Raw genomic sequence first — 13,235 nt, 5'->3', positions numbered from 1 at the left:
ACGCATAAAATTCCTTAAAAAGAAGTGAAAATATTGAGAGCCAAGGCAATGCATCACAGTCTAAAATATAAAATATATATACACATTTTTCCTATGCCCCAGCACACATTTCATATGCTAAGCCTTTGCTCATCCATCAACCAAGAACGAACACTTTTTCCCAAGTGTAGCATCTTTGCTTCTAAGCTGTTCTTAGCCCCCTATATGCCCAAGCCACCCTATATCATGCATGTATGTTAAAAAGTTAGTCAGCCCTTAAAATGTTAGTTCTTGGTATCCCAGCCCCTGGGGGACTGAGTAAGGGGAATCACTTTTAATAAACTTCTTTCGTACTATTGATGATTTTTATTGCGTGAGGTTTTCTTGAGCCTAGACGGGGATGTTAATTAGATTTTATTATGGGGCATGTGGTGGGTGTGCTTATCGCTGGGGAGGAGACGGGGGTGGCCAGATAATGCCGGAGGGGATTATGGCTTATTAAAAGGCTTATGAAAGTCAAAAGAAAAGTTTACTTCATTTCAGTTAGTTAAGCGCCAATGAAAGCCGCCCACTTGAGTATTGGCCAAGAGCAGTGGCAGTGGCAGTGGCTGTGGCAGCGGCAGTGGAAGAAAAAGTTTCACCAGTGCTTCGTTGCCAAATGGCCAATAAAAATGGCCTGACTTAGGTCCCAGTCCCTAGGTCCCCCGTTCGGTGAGCTTTGGCAATTTTACAAGAATTTTTGGATTAGCCTCCGCTGGCAGTTTATGGCCAGGCACATAAATTCAAATGCCTGCAAAAGCATAAAATCAAATAAAAATCTGCAATAAACATCAAATTGACAAACACGTTGAGTGCAATATTGGTCCCTTTTTGGGGGCTCCTCACCCCCCACTCCAACTTATTAACATGACAACTTTTCGGGCACACAAAATTTCATTTCATTCCATATACATATATTTTTCATTTGGTTTATTTAAGGGTCTAAATAATTTTGCATTTTTGTGGGCAACTGTTTGCGTTTTATAGATTTTTGTTTTCAATTACCGAATGGCAGCTTCAAAAGAACGCAAATAAATTTGATGAACTGGAAGTACAGTGTGCACTGATTTGATTAAAAATGTTAAATGATAAATGGTATGTAGATAATCGCAGAAAATGGTACCAACCATTTCTATGTGCCAGTTGCAGGCCCCTGAGAGTCGTACAAACATTGATATGACTTCTCTTTAATTAACCCATATACCCTGTATAATCACTGAATCATTCAGCAAACAAAGTTAGTGTTCATTTTCTCTGATATCACAATGCAACAGACAACTTTTTCTGATAGACTTTGACAATATTTAGGCTAGGTTTTTTGAATGAAAAAAATTTTATGTTTTTTTTTTTGAATGAATGCCTTTTTTATAACCTGATTACGTTGTAGCTTCAGCTTAACATTTGGGAAATATTAAGCTTTCAAATGCAAAATTATTCATTTTTATGTGGAATTTTTTTAAATTTTTACCTCTAAAAACTCTTGAAAAGTCGAAAAAAATTCATTTCTGGTTTTTAACTAATTTTATGTGGAAAATTATTCATTTTTATCCGGTATTTTTTAAAAATTTTAACATTAAATACTCCTGAAAAGTCGAAAAAATTATTTATTGTGCTTAATTAATTTCTTGTGCGAAATAATTCATTTTTAGGGGGTATTTTTCAAATTTGTATCTTTAAAAACTCTCGAAAAGTAGAAACAAGTTTTTTCTTGTGCTTAATAAATTTTCATGCTTAATTATTAATTTTCATGCTGTATTTTTAAATTTGTAAAAAAAAATTTCTTGTGTTTTTATGCGTTATTTTTCCTAATTTTTATACTTAAAAACTCTTTAAAAGTCGACAAAATTATTTCATGTGTTGTTATAATTTTTTTATAGGTTCTTTAATGAGGCGTCGATGCAGGTATCTTTTACAAAAATCCATGGATAAACGGCTAAGGTCTTATATCTTACTTCGATTGCTGCTAACCATTTTATTCATAGATCACTGTAGAATGGGTTTTTTTTTTCTTTTGCTCCAGGCGTTCGTTGCCTTGGCTATCATGGGTCCGGAGGTCCGTCACAGACAGGAGGCACATTACGCTTGAGTGGCTTCCAGGGTGGAGCTCTTGCTGCACCTCAAGAACACCTCAAGAACACCTCAAGACCTCTTCTAGTTCACTTTCTTTGGGTTATTCTACCCCAGCAATTGTGAGAGCAATTGTGCGCACTTTTTTCACCCAGCTTGTCCTGCGCATTTTAATGTTCTTTTTTCTTTAGGTTTCCCCCTTTTTTTTTTTGATAAATATTGCTGAAAAAGAGATGAAAACATGCTGGGCACGTGCTGATTGATGTAAAATGCGTAATGAGCGCGGTTAGGTTTATGGGCCAAAGGAAGGGAAAAAACCAACGAAGAAAGAAATGAATGAAGGAATAAAAAGGTCTTCGAATAGATAACGACTGAAAGAGGTAAAGTTTTCTAATTATAATATACATGGCAGTTAGCCGAGTGAGTCGATGGGTGGAGGCATCAGCCATTTTTATCTTTTTCCTTTCTTTAGATTTAATTTCTTTGTTCAAGTTCGAGGCAAAACGGCAATTATGAAAAAATAATCGCTGTGGGGAGTTCTGGATATGATTTGTGTGGGTGCTAATAAAAGGTAAGGAAATTGTTGACCTCAAGGCATCGATAGATGTGGAATAGGTTTTGATTTGGGAATGGCTTTGGTATATGTTACGGGTTAGCATGTGTTTGTACGAGGCTGGATAATATTGTAGATGTAGGAGGAGTAATCCAGCAAGCAGAATGAAATGTTTGTAGGAGGATGGATTGCTTTTCTAAATGTAGTTTTCCAACAATGAACCGTGCGCGAGCCCGCTCTCAGGAGCTGTCAGATAGAGCTAACAGTGAACTGTAAACTAGAGCGACCAGAAGATTTTCAAGAAGAGCGCTAACAGTGAGCTCTAACCGGGAGACCCACAGGCTGTTAATTGAGATTGGGAACATACTGTTAACCTGGTCTGTTGGACAGCTCTGTTACCCTGTTATTGCTTCCGACCTGAACAAAATCCAATACAAATAATATATCCCTATACGCTTGGAGTATCGGATATAAAAAGAATGTATGCCAAACATCAATTCTATTAAATTGTTTTCCAAACAGTCAAAACATAGTTTTATTTATCCGAAATGCTTAAAGTTCAAAAAATCAAAATAAATAAACCTAAAAATAATTGAATTATAATATAATTTGTCATGCACTTAATAAGTCTACACAAAAGCGTCCCTAACATTGGTCGCTTAGTTAGGTCGCTGTTGATAAGATATTTTCATTATCATCAATTTCAGCAAACAATTGGATGGAAATTTACTATTTATCAGGGCCAACAACCGATTTCTGTCGACTGTTATCTGTAAAAACCGACTGCAACATCAGAAAGGGTCAGAAATGATACGCAACAAAGAAATGGGGATGTGACCTTAGGTTACCACAGGTATACTCAGTCTGAGATGATACTGGGTGGTCCTCAAAGCTATAGTGACCACAGTGTAGCCCAAGAAGATCACTATCAAGGCCGTGAGTCCAATGCGACCGAAGAGCACCGAGAATATGTCCACGCTGTAGTACTGCATCAGGGACATGTCCTGTTCAACGATTCGCATATGATCGGCACCGTTGTGCCGCAGCACGTACTCGGTCCACCAAATGGCCGTCTCCATCGGAGTCATGGGCTGATCGGTGAAACGCATGGACAGCTTTTTGGCGTTTTTCGCATAGCTGTCATTGTTGAGAAGCTCGTGAATCGTTTCGACGACCTCCTCAAGGTCCAGAGCATAAATATCAAGAGTCTTGGCCATGCCCAAACGTTCCAATCGATCGGCATTCTTGAACTGATCGAAATAGGCGGGAATGCAGAGCATGGGCACAGCATAATAGGACGCCTCAATGATGGACAAAAGTCCCACCTGAGTGATGTAAAGCTTCACATTCGGATGGTTGAGGATCTCTCGCTGTGGATGCCACGGTCTCACGTACAAGTTATTCGATTCATTCGGTGTCTGAAAAGTGGTTCTCCAGACAACGCGCTGCTTGAGCCGAGCAAAGGCGTTTAGCATCGTCTTTTGCATGTTCGGCGGCAACCATTTATCCAGCATGTCCGAGTTCATTGAGAAGTATATCGCACCATGCACGGCCTCATCCAGAAAGCCCTGAAGCTCTGCACTCAAAGGCTCGGGTTTCTGGCTGAGATGCATGCCGCCGACCTCCACCAGGTTGGGTACATTCGATCGCACTCGACCGAGACTGAAATGCTGATTGAGCAAGATCAGGGAAAATTTCTTGCGAATCTCGTGAAGACTGCTCGCATCAAAAGAGAAGTATCGCTTGTAGAGCTCAATCTGACCCGGTAGATAGATAAATCTCTCCACCAGTCGCTCTTCGCTGATAAATATCAGATTTTTCATTTTCTCAACGAGACTGAGGCCGCGGGAGAAGCCCAGAGCGGACATGGGCTCATAGACACTCGGCGCCGAATTGCCGGCTAGGAAGTCAATGTTCCAGGCCCCACCAAAGGATGAAATGCCCACCAGAGAGGCATTGTAGTGCTTGGCAAAGCCATAAAGGGCGTCTGTATGGGCTGCCTCCAGGATAACCATCGAGAACTGGGCACTGGCATTCTGGAGCAGGGAGCGCACGCCAGGCTCCTCGAGAATCAGCTTGGAACAGTTGTAGAAGTAATCAGCGACGAACGAAGCCTCTGCCCATTTGCTGGTCATTTCCGTCTCATAGTCGTACTCCTCGAGGTCTGTGAATGTATGGGTTTATTAAAGTCCAACTATCTCTTGAAGTGCCCATACCTTTACTCAGCTTTTTCAGGCTCTCCACGCGTATATGCTGAACCCCTTCGATGTCGCCCATGTAAGAGACTGGCGCCGATATCACAGTCAGTTGGTGTCCCCGCTGGACGAGGTTCTGTAGATAGGGTTTGACTAGCACATAAGAGGAACCAAACGAATACGCAAATACCGCCAAAATGTTGGCAGTCTGGGCGGTCTGCTGGCCAAGTAGAGCCACGACCAGCAGACCAGCAAAGCCCAGGCGCCTCACCATCCTACACAAAGCAAACCGCACATGTCGCAGCTCAAAATGATACTGTTTTCTGATAGCGGAACCACCTCAATCATTGGCGAAAATTTTATCAGTAATTGAGTGTTTGCTGAAGCGTTACGTCGCACTCTTGGCTCTAGGGCTAGTCAGTCAGTCAGTCATAGAGAGATCACTCGTTCGACATGTTCATTCAGTGGCGATGGCTTCTAGCGACCCTGTTGTGGCTGGTGGCTCGGGCAGAGGCCGACCAGATTCTTGTGATCAATCCCTTTGAAATGCACTCGCAGTGTCTACTGATGACACCATATATAGAGGCACTGGCACGTCGGGGTCACCAATTGACAGTGATTCATGCCTTCGAACTGTGCAAGCCCATAGAAAATGTGCGCTTTATACACATCATGGATGACTATGAGGCCAATACGGGTGAGTGAAAGATTTAAGATCCCAACTTTGAATCACAAATTCCTGATTCCTTATACAGACATTGCGGAATTCATATATAGCTCAACCGTTAGCAAATGGCGTGAGGCGGTGTCTATAAGGAACTACATGATCAAGGCCTCCCTGAATATACTCCAGAATGTGGAGGTGCAGGCTCTACTCCGCTCGAATGCCACATTTGATATGGTGGTAGTGGAGCCGGGCTTTACCGATGTCATGTTTGCTTTCTCCACACATTTTAATGCATCTCTGGTGGGTCTGGCCACATGCGGTGCCGATTGGAATTTGAATAACCTGATGGGTCATGACTCGTCGCCGCTGCTCGAGCCAATGCTGCCGCTGGGTCTGAAGGCCGTGGACAGCCTTTGGAGTCGCATCTACAACTTTTACTACATCTCCGAGGAGTGGCTCCTGATGCAGTTGGTATTCCTGCCGAAGCAGCGGCAGCTGCACGATCATTTCTTTGGCCATCTCGACCAAAGCTTCAGCGAGATCAGGCAAAACTTTGCGTTGATATTGCTAAACCAGCATTTCAGTCTGTTTGCGGCCCGTCCGAGTGTCCCGGGCATGATCGAGGTGGCTGGTATGCATGTCCCCCTGGAGGATCCCCCACTCACAGCCGATTTGAAGCTGTTCATCGATGAGGCGCCGCATGGTGTGATCTATTTTTCCCTCGGCTTTGATCTGCAAACCAAGGATCTACCACGGGAGACTGTACAAATGCTAATGGACACCTTTGAGGCAATGCCACAGCGCGTTATTTGGAAGTTCGAAAGTAATCCATCGGCCAAGATCAGCGGCAATATCTATATGGGCGGACTGCTGCCGCAGCAGGCGATACTGGCCCATCCGAATGTCAAGCTCTTCATCTGCCACGGCGGCATGTTGAGCATCATCGAGGCCGCGTACTATGCCAAGCCTGTGCTGGGTTTCCCTCTCTTTTACGATCAATTCCGCAACATAGATCGCCTGGTCGTTGAGGGTGTGGCCCAAATTCTGGACATCAATGCCGTAGACAGAGAAGAGCTGGCCGAAACCATTCAGCGGATGATCAAGCTACCGGAGTATCAGCAAAACGCTTTGTTTGTATCAAAAAGGTTTCGGGATCAGCCGATGCCTCCTCTGCAGACGGCCATCTACTGGACGGAGTATGTCCTGCGCTACAAAGGAGCCCGTCACATGCGCGTCTCCACCTCCCACATAAAGCTCATAGACTACTACTGTCTGGACAAGCTCCTGATGATCTTTCTGCGTCTCTCATTTGTGGTGGGTGTTGTCTTTGCGGCGCTTTCCAAGTGGACACACGCCCTTGATTGGTTGACCAAAATGGCACTTCGTTTGCAAGGCATCCAGCGGGCTGCGTAGTTATATTTTCGTTTCGGGTTGTAATTATTTTATTGAACCTTTATCTAGATTACAGCAGGGACAATGGAATGATAAGTGAGGCAAACACACGGGTCCCCTATCTAATCTCGATTACCCTTTTTATTTATGCGTATTTAAAAGTGTTTCCAAGTTTCATTTTTATACGATTCGGCTAAGTGTTTTGGGGCAGAGTTTAGTAGTCAGACATCTCTGGAATTCCAGGTACTACAGCCCCTGGGGAATGTTTGTTGTGATTGATTTGTGAAAGACAGAATTTAGTTATAATTTAGCTTGCGCAATAAAATTCTATTTACTTATAAATAATTTAAAACAGCAGCTGGTTTTTAATTATATGTAAGATAAAAACAGGTTTTAGGAAGATGCAAATACTACGTATCTTCATGTAAGGCACACGTTAAGCAGCTCTAGAATTATAAAAACTACAAAAACAAATGGTAATATACATAAAAAAAAAGAAAAACAGCCATATTTCATTTAATAATTCGGTTTTTAAACACATTAATTTACATTAAATTTAATGGAATTCACTTTAAATGTTTTTTTAATTTTTAATTTAATTAATTAAACCATAAAACAGTTTAAAATAAATATTATAAAATTTTCAATTTGCAGGAAATATATTTAATATAAATATAAAACAGTTGAATTCATTTGAATATATAATATTATCACAGATTTAACAAAAATTAAAAAAAGCAACAAAAATGCGTGTCATCAAGTTTAAATATGAAATATATTTATTATAAATATGAAAATATTTTATATAAATAAAAATTTTTTTTATCTATATGTATATAAAAATAATAAATATGAAAACATTTAATGTAAGTATAAAATATATTTCAATCAAATATATGCAAGTGAAAGCAATAAATAATTTTAATAAATATATGGGTATATATAAATATATTTGCAAAGTACTGGTATATTTAAATATATTTATATTAATTTATAAATTTATTTTCTCGATTTGTTCGATTTTCGGGGCTTTTTCTCTACGGCTTAAACATTCCTTATAACTATATATTATAAATAAATATATAGAATCATTGTGTGCTCAATAAAAAAATACTTACATTTTCCATAGAATTTTTCCAATTGAAATTTGAAATATATTTTTTCTTTTTATTTATTTTACTTATGATGTTTCCTATAGCAAAACTTAAATGATCAACACTCAATTATGTGTAGGGTACATGACAAATAGTTCTCGGAGCACAAAAGGCGTGTTGTTTAATTAAAAATTTACAAAAAAAGAGTGATGTAGGGAAAGAGCAATGAACAAAGACAGAGAGCCTAGTATACTCCAAGAGAGTAAATGCTAGCCAGAGGGAGAGAGAGAGAGAGAGAGAGCGATATTCTCTCAACGATTGCATAACAACCTCAAATGTTGTGTATAAACAAACAACAATGTTGTCAAGAGCTAAAGCCGGTGACGCCTTCGATATATATATGTATAAATTAACAAAAAACATCTAATGCCTCGCTCCAGTGAACATATTTTGTATGTGTTTTTCTTTTGGGGATCCGATACAAACAGTAGACCTCCCCGACATTTGCCGATAATTATATGGCAAAGGTTTTTGTCAGAGATTAGTTGTCGTTTGCTGGCGGAACGATTTGGTTGGACATGAGAACTCCCTGCTGTTTGCTGGCCCTGGGCCTGGGGCTGTTTCTGCTGCTCAGTGTGGGGGCGGCTGATGAGAGGGTCCAAAGCTCAAAGATTTTGGCCGTATTTCCATTTACTGGCCGATCGCAGTATATATTCGCCGAGCAGTATCTCAAGGAGCTGGCGCGACGAGGTCATAATGTGACGGTAATCAACACTTTTGGCAGCGATAAAAACGAGCCCAACTTTCGTGTGATTGGTGCCACAAAGATACACGAATTGATGGCAGGTAAGCAGAGGAGAACCCACCTAATCGAGGGATATGCAGAGATTGTAGAGTATTTTTTGTGGCAGCCTTTGCTGCTGCTGGTTTCAGCCAACCGGCTGGACAGTGGAAAATGCTGTCCATGACCACGGAATTCCTCAATATGCTCACCGCCAATGTCCTGGAGGATGCGGCTGTCAAGGCCCTTCTGGAGAGCCGTGAGACCTTTGATCTGCTGATCATGGAGACGGTGCAGAACGAGGCCCTGTTTGGTTTGGGCCAGCACTTCGGTGCCCTCACCATTGGCATCTCATCGTACGGCACCGATCGACATATCGACGAGCTGATGGGCAATATATCCCCTCTGTCCTACAATCCCATGCTGCTGTCATCGCGCACCGAGCAGATGAGCTACGAGGAGCGGCTGTGGAATGTGTGGGAGGCTGCTGTCGTGTGGCTGCACAAGCGATTGGTTCATCTGCCCACCCAGAGGCAGCTCTACGGGAAGTACTTCCCCCAGGCCCAGCAGTCGTTGGAGCAGGTCATGGACAGCTTCTCGCTGATGCTGCTGGGCCAACACTTCAGCTTGAGCTATCCCCGACCCTATCTGCCCAACATGATCGAGGTGGGAGGTCTCCACCTCGAACAACAGCGAACGGTGCAGCCCCTGCCCGCTGACATTGCCGAATTTGTGGAGCAGTCCCCCCACGGCGTCATCTACTTCTCCATGGGATCGAACATCAAGAGTGCCGACCTGCCGCCCTCTACACGCAAGGTCCTGATGGAGACCCTGGGCGCCCTGCCGCAGCGAGTGCTGTGGAAATTCGAGGCGGATCAACTGGAGGACAAGCCGGAGAATGTGTTCATCAGCAAGTGGTTCCCCCAGCCGGATATTCTGGCCCATCCCAATGTGAAGCTGTTCATCACCCACGGGGGCCTGCTCAGCACCATCGAGAGCATCTTCTTCGGCAAGCCCGTACTGGGTCTACCCGTGTTCTACGACCAGCATCTGAATGTGCAGCGGGCCAAGCAGGCGGGCTACGGCCTGGCTGCCAATCTCTGGGGCAGCAACAGCACGGAGCTGCAGTCTCTGATCCACGAGCTGCTCGACAATCCCTCGTACGCGGAGGCGGCGCAGATCAAGTCCAAGCTGTACCGCGATCAGAAGGAGACTGCCTTGGAGCGTGCCGTCTGGTGGACAGAGTACGTGCTGCGTCACGAGGGCGCCGCACACTTGAGATGCGCCTCACGACAGTTGAACTTTGTCCAGCTCCACGGCTTGGATACATGGGGTGTGCTTGGGGCTGTCGCTGTTCTATCACTGCTCGTCATTTTGTTTGTGCTTAAGCTTTTAATAGAAGCTTTGTGTTATGTCATCTCCAAACGTCGTCGTGGGACAGAGAACAAATTAAAGGAACAGTAGGAATTGTGGGTAGCGTCGAGGTCAGCCAGTCAATTACTATCTGTAATAATAGTTATTATTAGTTATGTTATTTGTTTCATATCAAAGAGATTAACTAAATTCTGTTAAGCCATTAAAAACCACCGAATTAAACAAAAAAGTCACATATTTTAATCAATGGAAAACAGTGCTACTATAGAGACAGTTGAACAGGATTTTATGTTCATTTTGATAACTAACTTCAATAATGAAAGCTAGAATTATGTATTTTGAAATATACTCAAAAATAATCATAGAAATTGAACATTTCTATGGCAATATTGAGTTTAAAACGTATCCCACTGATGCTTTAACAATTTACAATTTTTAATAATTTTACATTCCCATAACTTAAAACCATTTATACTGCATGTATTTATAGAAAATGTAGCTAAAATTCTAAATATTTTTAAAACTCATAGATGGAAGGACAAGAGCTGGCTATGGGGGTTATATGAATAAAACCAAAGACTGTAGACTTTACCTTTCGTTGTCAGATTCTGGGGACCGAAAAGTACATAAGTCTTTTCTGCGCCTCGCCATTGAGGGTTGCGTGTATTGTTGTTGGATTCTGGGGACCGACTCAGCCCGCCAATGCTAGTACCCGGCACGGCCACACCACGAAGCATCTAATGATCAAGTATTATTCCTCATAAAATACCCTGAATATGAAAGAAAAAACAATATGCTCGTCGTTTGTTATTGGATTCTGGGGACCGACTCAGCTCGCTCAATCGAAAATTGAAGTATACCATGCCAATACCCCGAACGGGGTGGTTATATATTGAATTTCTTAATGGATATCTTGGAATCTTATAGTCTTATATATTCTCCAGACATGAATGAACATATAATATGCTTATAATAACACCCATGATAACTTAATCTTACCTAAACCTTATCCCAAGTTAAATAGCAGTATCAGCGCTTTAGTGCACGCACAATCCGGACAATCGTTCATCACGATTGCAATCTGAGCTGTCAGAAAAAAAACACACACAGAGGGAGAGACACGACGAGGCAATTGTCAGCAATTTAATCATGCCATATAGTATTCGCATACGAGGCTTACGAGATGCTGTGAGACTGGCGAGGGGGCATGGGGAGGCGTGTAGTTGTGGACTGCCTACAAATGCCCACCACAATCGGCTCTTTACTAAAATTGTTATCGCATGTGTATGGGGGCCGAGGTTTATTTAATGGGGTCTGGAGAATGCGCCACAGGTTACCCCACGATTCAGTGTGTTTCTGGTCTCCACTAGCATCGGACCGTACCCATAAAGATGTTGGCTTTGCGGCAGGCGCTGATAAGTCTACTGGTGCTGTGGCCTATCTACAGCCTGGAGGCAGCTCGTATACTGGCGATATTCCCCTTTCCGGGTCCCTCGCAGTACATCAATGTAGTGCCGTATCTGAAGGCATTGGCAGCGCGCGGTCACGAGGTGACCTCCATCAATGCCTTTCCCCAGAAGAAACCCCTACACAACTTTCGCGATATCCCAGTGCTGGAAGTGTTTAACAACTATGACGGTATTTCAGTGTTTTCCGATTCGAAAGTGTAGAGTAATGGCATCTGTGTTTGTTCTAGAAATCATCACCGACCTTGGCGATCCCATGAATCTCTGGGAGGAGAATGATTTCATTAACAAATTCTTTGTGGACATAACACGCGCTGTATTCCTGAATAAGGAGGTGCAGGAGACACTTTTACCCCCGGGAAAGGATCACTACGATTTGATTATTGTGGAGGCTCTACGATCGGATGCGTACTATGGCTTTGCGGCACACTTTAATGCCCCCATCATTGGGGTGTCGACGTTCGGGGCTGACTGGAATATCGATGAGCTGGTGGGGAATACCTCGCCCTTTTCGTATATTCCCCTGCAGACGACGGGCTTTACGGATCGCATGACCTTCCGGCAACGTCTCACCAACATTGTGGATACAGCGATTGCCTGGCTCAACTATAACCTCGTGCATATGCCCAAACAAGTGGAGATCTACGAGAAGTACCTCCCCGAAGCGGCAGCCAGGGTTCCTCTCAACGAGTTGAACCGAAACTTCTCCTTGGTGCTGCTCAATCAGCACTTTTCGCTGAGCTTTCCCCGTCCGTATGTGCCCAACATGATCGAGGTGGGAGGACTGCACATATCCCACAAGCCAGCGCCATTGCCCAAGAACATTGACGAATTCATTCAGGGCTCGGGCGAGGCAGGAGTCATATACTTCTCCCTGGGATCGAATGTGAAGAGCAAGGATCTGCCAGCCGAAACGCGTGAAACGATACTGAAAACATTTGCCAGCCTGCCGCAGCGGGTCCTGTGGAAATTTGAGGTCGACCAGCTCCCTGGAAAGCCACCGAATGTTTTCATCAGCAAGTGGTTCCCCCAGCCAGATATCCTGGCCCATCCCAAGGTCAAGCTGTTCATCACACACGGCGGACTGCTGAGCACCATCGAGAGCATACATCACGGAAAGCCTGTGCTGGGTCTGCCTTTCTTCTACGATCAGTTCTTGAATGTGGAGCGTGCCAGGCAGGCGGGCTTCGGCCTGAGCCTCGATCACAAGTCCCTGACTCAGCAGGACTTCAAACATACCATCGAGCGCCTGCTCAAGGAGCCACAGTTTGCGGACAAGGCCCGCCAGATGTCGGCCCGCTATCGTGATCAGCCGATGAGTCCCCAGGAGACGGCCGTCTGGTGGACAGAGTACGTCCTGCGGCACAAGGGTGCCCCGCATATGCGTGTGGCCGGCCAGGACCTGAACTTCCTGGCATATCACAGCATCGACGTTATAGCAACGCTCCTGGGCGGTGCTCTCTTGGGCTTGATCCTGGTGGTGTTTGTTCTCTGGAAGTTGGCTAAGTTTTGCCAAGGTTTTGGTCAATCAAAGACGAAAAAGCAAAAGAATCAGTGAGGAATAATACGATTTTTGGTATAAAAACTATTCAAAATTTCTTATTTTGTGTTTGGCTATGATTATGTGT

At 43.6% G+C, this 13,235-nt stretch overlaps 4 protein-coding genes across 5 annotated transcripts; 3 read left to right on the top strand and 1 right to left on the bottom strand.

Moving 5' to 3' along the window:
• Positions 1 to 3,230: 3,230 nt before the first annotated feature.
• LOC6594482 (UDP-glucuronosyltransferase 1-8) lies at positions 3,231 to 5,207 on the bottom strand. Of its 2 annotated transcripts, XM_026994557.1 has the most exons (3): positions 5,024 to 5,207; positions 4,855 to 4,969; positions 3,231 to 4,802 (listed from the first exon to the last, which is right to left on the bottom strand). In XM_026994557.1, exons 1-3 carry the CDS (start codon positions 5,105 to 5,107, stop codon positions 3,478 to 3,480), a joined length of 1,524 nt encoding a protein of 507 aa, XP_026850358.1. In that variant the 5' UTR covers positions 5,108 to 5,207; the 3' UTR covers positions 3,231 to 3,477. The 2 variants fall into 2 exon arrangements, with proteins under 2 accessions (XP_026850358.1, XP_002019748.1); XM_002019712.2 differs by having other exon boundaries at positions 4,855 to 5,207.
• Positions 5,208 to 5,270: 63 nt separating this feature from the next.
• On the top strand, positions 5,271 to 7,246 carry LOC6594481 (UDP-glucuronosyltransferase). The gene is made up of 2 exons (XM_002019711.2): positions 5,271 to 5,530; positions 5,589 to 7,246. Exons 1-2 carry the CDS (start codon positions 5,287 to 5,289, stop codon positions 6,911 to 6,913), a joined length of 1,569 nt encoding a protein of 522 aa, XP_002019747.1. The 5' UTR covers positions 5,271 to 5,286; the 3' UTR covers positions 6,914 to 7,246.
• A 1,174-nt stretch (positions 7,247 to 8,420) lies between these two features.
• Positions 8,421 to 10,412, top strand: LOC6594480 (UDP-glucuronosyltransferase). Its single transcript, XM_002019710.2, has 2 exons — positions 8,421 to 8,832; positions 8,898 to 10,412. The coding sequence occupies exons 1-2, from the start codon at positions 8,565 to 8,567 to the stop codon at positions 10,229 to 10,231; spliced, it is 1,602 nt and encodes a 533-aa protein (XP_002019746.1). The 5' UTR covers positions 8,421 to 8,564; the 3' UTR covers positions 10,232 to 10,412.
• Positions 10,413 to 11,511: 1,099 nt separating this feature from the next.
• Positions 11,512 to 13,195, top strand: LOC6594479 (UDP-glucuronosyltransferase 2A3). The gene is made up of 2 exons (XM_002019709.2): positions 11,512 to 11,779; positions 11,838 to 13,195. Exons 1-2 carry the CDS (start codon positions 11,533 to 11,535, stop codon positions 13,163 to 13,165), a joined length of 1,575 nt encoding a protein of 524 aa, XP_002019745.1. The 5' UTR covers positions 11,512 to 11,532; the 3' UTR covers positions 13,166 to 13,195.
• Positions 13,196 to 13,235: the final 40 nt, after the last annotated feature.

The sequence above is a fragment of the Drosophila persimilis genome, unplaced genomic scaffold (assembly GCF_003286085.1).
Source record: "Drosophila persimilis strain 14011-0111.01,24,50 unplaced genomic scaffold, DperRS2 tig00003933-arrow-pilon, whole genome shotgun sequence".
NCBI lineage: Eukaryota > Metazoa > Arthropoda > Insecta > Diptera > Drosophilidae > Drosophila > Drosophila persimilis.
Note: the sequence above shows the minus strand (reverse complement) of the source record. Positions and strands in the feature narration are given on the sequence as shown.

Bases quoted from the DNA above. Each gene is read 5' to 3' on its own strand.
- LOC6594481 (XM_002019711.2), top strand. From the start codon at position 5,287: ATGTTCATTCAGTGGCGATGGCTTCTAGCGACCCTGTTGTGGCTGGTG. The intron at 5,531-5,588 runs GTGAGTGAAAGA...TTCCTTATACAG, and splicing joins TGACTATGAGGCCAATACGG to ACATTGCGGAATTCATATAT.
- LOC6594480 (XM_002019710.2), top strand. From the start codon at position 8,565: ATGAGAACTCCCTGCTGTTTGCTGGCCCTGGGCCTGGGGCTGTTTCTG. The intron at 8,833-8,897 runs GTAAGCAGAGGA...TTTTTGTGGCAG, and splicing joins GATACACGAATTGATGGCAG to CCTTTGCTGCTGCTGGTTTC.
- LOC6594482 (XM_002019712.2), bottom strand. From the start codon at position 5,107: ATGGTGAGGCGCCTGGGCTTTGCTGGTCTGCTGGTCGTGGCTCTACTT. The intron at 4,803-4,854 runs GTATGGGCACTT...ATACATTCACAG, and splicing joins CCTGAAAAAGCTGAGTAAAG to ACCTCGAGGAGTACGACTAT.
- LOC6594479 (XM_002019709.2), top strand. From the start codon at position 11,533: ATGTTGGCTTTGCGGCAGGCGCTGATAAGTCTACTGGTGCTGTGGCCT. The intron at 11,780-11,837 runs GTATTTCAGTGT...TGTTTGTTCTAG, and splicing joins AGTGTTTAACAACTATGACG to AAATCATCACCGACCTTGGC.